This window comes from Sitophilus oryzae, unplaced genomic scaffold (genome assembly GCF_002938485.1).
Source record: "Sitophilus oryzae breed Bouriz unplaced genomic scaffold, Soryzae_2.0 scaffold_151_pilon_pilon, whole genome shotgun sequence".
NCBI classification, from domain to species: Eukaryota; Metazoa; Arthropoda; class Insecta; order Coleoptera; family Curculionidae; genus Sitophilus; species Sitophilus oryzae.
In genome coordinates this window covers 382,749-392,491 of record NW_022146192.1, presented here as the reverse complement: position 1 = coordinate 392,491, position 9,743 = coordinate 382,749, and the positions used below count along the sequence as shown (strand labels likewise).

The following is a 9,743-nucleotide window of genomic DNA, read 5'->3' as shown; positions in this document are numbered from 1 at the left end:
AACCATTTAGTCGCACGGCGAGGTTGCCACATATGCTTTAGTTTACAAATGAATGAATGATTTTATTCGAATAAAACCATTCGATAGTTGAAATCATTCATTCATTAACCATTCGATAGTCTAATTCATTCGATAGTTCCCATCGCTACTAAAAGCGTCCTATCCAAAACACTCACAAGATACAATTTGACGGAAAGGAAAACAATCTGTTACAATATCAAAAGCTATCTGAACTGTAGTTAATTAATAATTTAAATTAGCTAAACTAAAGTTTACTTGCACTGTAAATTATAAATATCAAGTTATCTGTTATACTGAAGTGAGGTGTAAATAATAACAGGCCACAAAATGGATTAGGATTAAACGAGGGGTGTCACTTCCAATGTAATTCCAACAACCCCTCGTGATTAAGTCATGTGTACGAATAAACATTACAAAGAGACGATACTAATTTAATCAACTAGCTCCAGAATTATGATTCTCTAATTTACGAATGTTTATTAATGTTAATTAAGAATTTATTTCAATTTATTTAAAATGTAAAATAGGTGTAGGGTAACGGGTACAGTCATTGGCCACTTAAGCAATGCTTGTTTGATTAATAGTTTAAAATAAATCTTCATCTTAAAAAATTCAAACTTTATTTGTTTTACAATATGCCTCACTTATTAAGGTACAAGTAGAAATAAAAAAAAATAGGTAAAACATTATTTTAAAAAACGTTATTAAAAGAAAACTGGAAAGTTTACCAAATACACAGTCATTGGCCATTATTTTTAGTAATTGGCCACTGAGATCATAGATATTGGCCACCAGGTAAATACGTATATCTAAATGCATATAAGGTACTTAAATCGTAGAAAAGATTTGCGTTTAACTAATACTAGGCTAGTTACTCACAGACTACTAGTATTAAATAATAAAAAATCTCTAAAATAAACAAAAATATCTTTGAACATCACAAAAGGACATATCAGTAAGAGTACCTATAGTTACTTACAGGCTACTGGTACTGGTACTAAATAATATAAACTTCCTTCTCACTTAGACATTTTGTACATATAAACTTATCAGAAATTAATGGACGATCAGAACATTTTTTAAGACAAATGTAGTGGAATACTCGAGTACAACTATAACAACGTATACCATCGTTTTTTACAGTTATATTAAACAAACAGCAGTAACATAAACCTGTACAAACCCTTGCATTAATAAAGTAATTAGGAATATTCGGAGATTTAATGCATACATCGGAAATTACCTTTATTTTTTTAGGATTTTCCTCTGCAAATAATTTTCTTTTAGTGGAATCAGGCATATGAAAATAGCTTATAGGTGAAGAGTCATTTTCGGTATAAGGCACTATCGGTGTTAGTGAAGAGCATATGGTGGACATATTTGCTGTTAAACAATTTTGTTTAGAAGAGCTGGAACCTATGGGATGAATTACCTTCAGGCCTTCTGAACTTTTCTTTTTTTTAGCTGAAGAGCTATTTTCCGGCAAATGTATCCTTACCCTGTTTTTTGTAAGAGTTTCTTTTATAGGATTTATGGAATTTTCCTTAATCTTTCCTTTTGAATCCAGGTTTTTTAATATAACTGGAATTTGACTTGATGAACATGAATCAATTTTATTCTGTTCTTCAACAAAGTTATTATTAGTGATATTTTCTTCCAGAAATGGTTTGTTAACGTTTTTATCTTTTTTTACTATTTTGGATTTTTTTTTCATAGTTGTCTTTTTAATCATGTTTTCTTTAGACTCTTTTTTTAGATTCTGTTTTTTTATGCGTTCTTCCTTCCGCCTCGTCTTTTCCTTCAGTTCATACTCTTTTCTTTCTATTTTTGCCTTTTCGACATTTTTTCGAACCGTTGATGTTAAAACAAATGGAAGTTTTTCATTTTGTCTCTTGCCCTTCCTTTCTGGCGTCTTTGGCCAGAAAAAATATTTGCTTAAGGATGTATTTGCTTCACTTAATTCGAACGAACATGTTGGTTTTTCAGTATCTGCAATAACGTCTAAATTATCGATGCTACTTATATTACTTGTACTAGATGGAATTACATCCATTACGACATTCGGAACTATTTTTCCATTCAGTTCTTCTTCTAAAACTATGGGAATGTCCTCAAGTTTAATAATCTGATTTAAATTTTCTTCAAGTGTATTAGGGATTATTATTTCTTGATTATTTTTATTTTTTGTTTCGGTTTTTCCTTTTTCTATAAAAATATTGTATATGTTAAAAAGCGTTCGAAGTTCTTCAGTGGGATTTTCTTCTAGGTCAAAATTCTGTAATAATTTAATTTTTTCTGAACCAACAACTGAAGAAAATTCTGTAAATGTTATTGACGTTAGCTCTAATTGATCTAGTTTATTAATTTTGATATTTTTCTGTTTTCCTGTACATTTAGAAAAATCTATTGCATCGGCGTTCCAAGGGAAAAGACCACATGCCCTAAATCCATTTTTGATAACATCACCTTTATAGGAGCAAAATTTTCTTTTGTTACTACGCTCTTTGGATAATCTCTATGGAATTTTTGCACTGCTTTACTCCAATAAACTTTTAACGGTTTAAATGCCGATACATCTGCCGGTTGCATGATTCTAGTGGAATTTGGATATAATGCGATAAGAATAATACCCAGTCTGGAACAAAGTTGGCTAGTTTGGTATGTAAGATGCGTTACGTGACCATCGACAAACAAAATTATTGGAAACGTAGTGCCTTTTTCCACTAAAGATTTATAGAGGACATTCCCGATGTATTCATAAAAGTTTTCATTTTTCATCCACCCATTATCGCTACACCCTACACCCCATTCTCCAGGAACAGAATTAGATACTTGTGCAGGTATTCTTTTATAAGGAAAAATGATCATTGGTGGAGTTACTTCACCTGCTGCCGAAAAGGTAAACATAACAGTTAAACTAAATTTAGAATTATGTTCTATTTGATACACATTTCTTGAGCCCCTAGCAGCTAAAACACGCTTATTTTGCGGACATAGCAGAAAACAAGTTTCATCTCCGTTGAATACTCGGGATGGGTCTTGTAAAATGCTATCGTATCCTTTCTCAACCAAGTAGGTTTCAATGTCGGTAAACCATTTGCGTATATCACTTTCGGAAACATTGGAACTAGCTGCTGTAATAGCTTCGGGGGTTCTTAATGTAATATCTGGATGTCTTCTAAGAAATGCTCTAAACCAACCTCTTCCTGGTTTGTTTCCAAGAAAAGGTACATTTGGTCGTGGATTTTCGTCCAAGAACTGCTTGACGCTAAGCTGAACATCTTCTACATGCAGTGGGAAACCTTTTGTTTGGCTTGTTTTAATCCAGTCCTTAACAATATTTTCCTCTTCATGGGAGAGCACTGGAGCTGGACCAGGCGTCGTTTTGTTATTAAATTTTCCACTCGATCGAAATTGCAGAGTTGATCTAGGAACACGAAATTGCACCGCTGCTTTCCTTTCGCTTGATCCTTCAGCAATTGCTTGCAAAGCTTTGGTAATGTCTCCCTCGTCGTATTTTTTTTTTCGTAAATCTCGGATTTTGCAACTTTCGGCATGGCTAAAAATGAGTAAAGTAAAAGGGTAATTATATAACGGTCGTGCATACATTTATTATAAAAATTAAATGTTTTCTTTAATTATATTAAATAATTTTATTCTTGGTATGGTAGGTATAGTTATTGGCCACCTTAAAGCTATAATGATTGGCCATGGCCAATAATTGTTAAATAGACATTTTCAGCCAACCTGCTTAAACAATTCTAAAAATAAGGATTTAAACTTGATAAAAATAACGATTTCCTAAATATTATTTTTTTGAAGCTAGGCACAGTCATTAGCCAGGTGGCCAATAACTGTTGCTAGTCCAATTTATTCGTTAGGGTTATTGGCCAGTTAAAAATTTGGGGTAAATTTCATTAACCTGACATTAAAAGAGTTAAAAATAAACTACTAAAGCATATCCTAAAAGCAAAAACCATATACAATAAATGAATAATAAATTATACTCAATAAATACATACCTTTGCAAGATCCCTACACACCATGCAATCACTAAGAATAGCATCGAATTCTCTAGAAAAATACAACGTTATATTGAACCGCCAATTTTGCATTTGCTACTGCTGGGATGACACATTCAAAATATAGATTTGTTTACACACTGTTGCCATGATTTACTAAAATTGAAATTACTTCTGAATTTTTCTCCAGTTTCTTAAAAAAGTTAATTTTATTCTAAGTGGCCAATCACTATCGCCTGGCCAACCACTGTACCCGTTACCCTATATTATATTACACCTATTATAAAAGTAGTGCAAAAGAAAAAATATTAAAATTGAAAAACAGAATTTCATATTTAATTGAAATCGATTTATATCGTATCACTCTGTAATAGATTTTGCATTTCAATATTTCATGAATGCTTTTAAACGAAGCACGTGTCTAAAAATCCATTAAAAAAACTTTTAAAAGCAAAATAATGGTCAATCTATTCAAGGTATTCATTTTTTTCAGTTGCCAGTTTTGATAAAATTATTATTTTAGCACGGAATAAAGTGATGAAAAAACAGAAATTTTATAATATTATTTTTTCTTTTGATAAAAAATGTATGGAGTGTCTCATGTGGAACTGGTACTTGTTACTTCGATTGATCTACTGAAAATATATTTAGAATAAGTTTGAAATTATAAGGTTAAAGCGTTGCTGAGCACAATTCGATTAAAATATTCTTAAGCTGTTGGTATTTCCGATTTTTGGAACTAGATGGCAACACGCTTACTTTAAATTCTCTAAGAAAGTAATGCTCTAGATCATCTCATTTTAATAATTTACGTTAAATTGTATTTAATTGTTTTATATGTACTCAAACACCTACCATAGTTTAATTATTTTTTAACTATTTTCAATTTTATGTCACGAATGACAGTTGTTATTTTGGAATTGAAAAATGTTTAAATTGAGAAATAAGGAGAACAGGCTTCATCTTCATTTTTAGGGTTCCGTACCCAAAGGGTAAAAACGGGAACCCTATTACTAAGACTTTGCTGTCCGTCCGTCTGTCACAAAGGTGGTGCCCTCTGTCACCGTGCCCGAGCCGGGCACGTTCCGTGAAGTAGACACCAAGCCACGTCCGATCCTTCTGTATATGCAACACCGAGTTGATAACGGGGTTCGTATTAGTTCCGAGTATATTAGAAAACACAGCCCCATAGACAAACGAAGATTTAATACGAACAATGCCAAAGTTCTCGCAGTTGGAATTGATACCAATTGAAGTTGATGAATAAAGAACACCTGCAAGGGAAACACCTGCTCAAAGGAAAAGATGAAGTATATATCTTGTTCATTACATCCTTTCATTGTCCAGTTTTACGCATACCCTGTCGTCAAATACTGCTGTAAGATTCACTAATACTTACTACACACATGATAAAAAGTGTACTTTGTTTATATCATGACTGCAGATTGCAGTCGGGGCACCAGGAAAAGTAAATTCATGCTTTCCGTAACGTGGCGGGAACGGAGCGGAGCCGAGAAAAAAATGTACGCCGACATTTCTAGGACGGGGCACGGACGAGTTCCGGCGAAGCTCGGATCGTGCTCGGCCTGGCATGAATGTATATGTGTAAAGAACACTTTACATTGTTTGGCCGTGTCTTCACCGACGCACGGCTCGGACCCGTTACGGTATAGCGTGAAGCATCCTTTATGCTGCTATGACGTTGGAGCCGTAGTAAGGCAGGTTCGAATCCTAGTCAAGGCGACTTTTTTTAATCGTTTTTTTTTTAATTTTTACATATTTTTACAGCAAAATAAAATTACACTAAATCACCACAATACACCAAAACACTTTTACTTTTACACTGGACGCGCGTTTCGCTAACCATGTTAGCATCATCAGCAGATGATTATAAACTGATCATAGTTTTTTGGTGTATTGTACTGTTTGGTATAGTGTTTCGGTGTATTGTGGTGATTTAGTGTAATTTTATTTTGCTGTGTAACACCAAAGGTTCCAACCCTCAACTGTAATATTTTTACGTATCTATTTTTACTTTTTACATATTTATTATTCATTAATACAATTTTTAGTAATGTGTTTCTTCATTTTTTTTTAAATTACTTATACGCGCATTCAAAATTTCAGCTAAATCGGAAAAAAAGTTTATAATAATATAGTGTCTAATGTTTTATAGATAACGAATGGAACCCTTCGTGCGCGAGTCCGACTCGCACTTGACCAATTTTTAAGTATTACCGAGTGTTCCTAAAAATAGTTTTATTAGTTAAATGCAAATCATAATTTGTATTCTATTTTACCTTCATTCGCACTAAGAAATAAGAGAATCATTGGTGTAGTTGTTAAATTGATAAATATTTTGAAAACTATAAAGTCGTTGAAGTGTATTAATACATTATAGATTTCAAAATATTTGTATATTTTGTAATTGCAAAGGTAATTTAATATACAATAAACTCATTCATGAATTACCCTGTATAATTTATAATCAATTAATATGCTTGTATTTAAAAAGCTGTCTGATTTTAATATAATTTTAATTTATGTTTATGTATGTTTTATGTATGGATTTTACTTTATGGATGGAATGCAGAATGTATGAGAAAGGTAAACACCGCGGCCTTACAGATCTATTTGGTCACCCTTTTTTAGTTGCAGCGATTTATAATTCATCATACATTCTCAGGGCTTTGACAAAAGCCAGTATCTGAGACGGTTTTATAGAGATTAGTTCTCAATCTCCATTGTCAGTCGTACCAAAGTTTATGGCACGAATGGTTGTCATCTCGGTGCACTCAGTGATGAGATATTCTGGTGTTTCCCCATTTCCCTCACAGAATATGCATTTGCCGTTGTTTCTTAGCTTCAATATACTGAAGTATTTGAGTCCTGTGAAAAATTCCGTGACAATTCGAAAATTGTTCTTACTTAAGTGAAGGAAAATCTTTGATTTTTATCGGTCGTAAGTTCTGAGAAATGTCTTCGAGTTTCTACCGTTGGAGGATTCTCATTCCAGGTTACGGGCGGAGTCTTCCAGGTTCTTGAGTTGCGCTTTAAGTTAGTTTCCACTTGGGAAGCAGAACGGTTCTGGTCCACTTAGTGGAGTGTTCGCTCCTTTTTTAGTTAAATATTTTACCCTGGTGGGCTGGTACTATGTATGGAATACTATAACTCTTATCATAATACATGAATATATGATTCGCCTTTTGCCATTGGCCATTTTTTGTCGAGAATAGGTACTCTAAAATAATGTTGATGCCTTTGTGCCTAAAAAGCCAGTATTGATAAACAAACAAAAAGAAATAAAAAAGTTATTTTTGATAAAACACCATACCATAGTTTAATTATTTTTTAACTAATTTTAATTTGATGTCAAGAAAGACAAACATTTTGTCAATTTTTTTTATAAAATGAAGTTGATGAAGACTTAAGAATAGAGAAAAAATGCATCTCCTCATTTTTTATTGTTACGCAGTGTTCATAAAAATACTTTTATAACTTAAATGCAAATCATAATTTGTGTTTTATTAATTTCATTCTCAATAAAAAAATAAGAATCTTTGCTGTAAAGTTGTTTAGACATACTAAAAAACAGTACAGTTTTCAAAATAGTTGGACATATATTAATTGCAAAAGTAATTTAACATACAATCAACGCATTTATGAATTATCCTATATGTATACTTTCAAATCTATTAATATGTTTTTATTTAAAAAGCTGTTTTATCCAGATGTAGGTTAGGTTAGGTTGCTGGGGTTTGAGATCATGTTTGATCCCTCACTCGGAGACCTTGGGCCCATTGCGATACCCCTGTTATTGTTGTACCAAACCTTCCCCTCATTCTTTCTTTGCGTTAAAGCACTTCCAGCTCTTTGCAAAGTTCCTGATGTCGCTGATGTTGGCTTCTGCTGCTTCCTCTAGTCGGTATTCCAGTGTCGGACAGTGGTACAGCAGGTGCTCTATGGTTTCTTCTTCCTCTCCGCATTCTCTGCAGTAGTCGTGGTCGGAAACTTTCCATCTCACGAGGTTTACCCCCGTGGGACTGTTTCCAGTGACGACACCTACAATTATGCGTACTAGGTCCTTTTTGTGCTTTAGTAGTTGTTTTGTCTTTTTGCTACCTACCACTGGCAGAGTACAGTCTTCGAGCTGTAGCGCAGTCCTCACGATGTTGTCACGTCTCTTGCTACTTGGTTTTGATGGTAGTTCCTATAGCTTCCTTCAGTGTGTAGATCGTCACAAGTGGTGGGTCATCTGCCACGGCCTCTCCCCTGGCCCCGTCTTTGGCGAGTCTGTCTGCTTTCTGATTGTCCACCACATTGCTGCGGCCTGGCACCCCCAAAAAGACAGGACAGTGTTTCTCGGCATTCCATCACAGTTTTCGTTCTCACTGATTGCATGGTGATGCTTCTTAAAGCGACCAAGCTGTCAGAGTATATCACTATATCCCCTATTGGTCTATCAGCAATTTTCTCTCATATACAACTAGCCGCTTCCTTTATGGCGTAAACCTCTGCTTGTAGAACATTACAGCCATCCGATAGCCTCCTTAAAGATCGTCGGATGTCTAGTTCCTCTGAGAAGATGCCTATACCTGTGCCCCCTGAAGTGGCGGAAGCATCTGTGTAGACTGCTATCTCTTGAGCGTTCATTACTCGGTTGCTTTCCCATTCTTCTCTTGTTGGGATGCGAATCCTTATCTTTTCTCCAAAAGCATGTTTGGTGAGCATATTATAGTCCGTTTTCTGGTCTAGCAGATGTAGACTCGTAGTCCCCATGATTTTCCCTATCACTGGCAATATCCTCGAGTGACCGTAGTTGGTCTGGTTCCACACATTGGATTCCCTTAATCTTCATTCATTTCAGATTCTTCACGAGCCACTCGATTGACTGCAAGTCCAGAATTGCTTCTAGCGCAGCTTGCGCTGTGTTGTTCCTGGCTCCAGTTGTACATAGAGCTGCTAATCGCTGTACTTTTGTGAGACTTTTTTACATTATATCTTTATATTATTATCATTTCTATTGTCTCTTTAAGTACCGCTTCCCACCATACTAGTGCTCTATAAGTGATGGATAGTGCTCAGGTCACTTAGGTCACTAGTAGGTCACGCTAGTTCTCACTTGGTCTAAACTATAGCAGTGTACAGCCAGTGTAATTATACACTGATGGGTTGGTGGGGTCTGCAACCGTACACTACAACCGTACGGTTGCAGACCCCATCTCTTTCCAAATAGATTTTTACATGCATACATACGAATGCATTTATTACCTTTATCACCCTTTTCCTCCGTGTTCCTTTTCCATGAAAGCTTCGAGTCCATAATGATTCCTAAATAGTTTTTCTCTTTAGCAAGTACAAGTGTCTTCCCTTCCAGCTTTTATCCAGATATAACGTTTCTCCAATTAATTAATAATAACTAGTAGATACAGTAGATATACAGTATTATTGGAAGCGTATAGATAGATTATCAGAATTGGTTTATTTATTGTTGCTTAACAATTGAAGTTATCCTAGCATTTATTGCAGTATGTACTTACCAACAAAGCAATCCCAAGAGAGTCCCTTAGCTGCAATTAGTTGCAATTATGAACGGTCTAAATAACTAATTCTGGTATTATGGTTTACTGCAGATACTAATCTCAGGAATAGAACAATTAAATATTGATAATGTTGCTAAAATTTGCGGCTTATTTTATA

General features: G+C 34.5%; 1 protein-coding gene across 1 annotated transcript; it reads right to left on the bottom strand.

The window, feature by feature from the left end:
- Positions 1 to 272: 272 nt before the first annotated feature.
- On the bottom strand, positions 273 to 9,366 carry LOC115878626. Its single transcript, XM_030895172.1, has 5 exons — positions 9,315 to 9,366; positions 4,044 to 4,095; positions 2,488 to 3,580; positions 1,454 to 2,146; positions 273 to 281 (listed from the first exon to the last, which is right to left on the bottom strand). Exons 1-5 carry the CDS (start codon positions 9,364 to 9,366, stop codon positions 273 to 275), a joined length of 1,899 nt encoding a protein of 632 aa, XP_030751032.1.
- Between the last annotated feature and the right edge of the window lie 377 nt (positions 9,367 to 9,743).

Bases quoted from the DNA above. Each gene is read 5' to 3' on its own strand.
- LOC115878626 (XM_030895172.1), bottom strand. From the start codon at position 9,366: ATGGACTCGAAGCTTTCATGGAAAAGGAACACGGAGGAAAAGGGTGAT. The intron at 4,096-9,314 runs GTAATAAATGCA...GTATTTTTCTAG, and splicing joins GGAGGAAAAGGGTGATAAAG to AGAATTCGATGCTATTCTTA. The intron at 2,147-2,487 runs GTGATGTTATCA...AATTTAAATCAG, and splicing joins AAAATTTTGCTCCTATAAAG to ATTATTAAACTTGAGGACAT.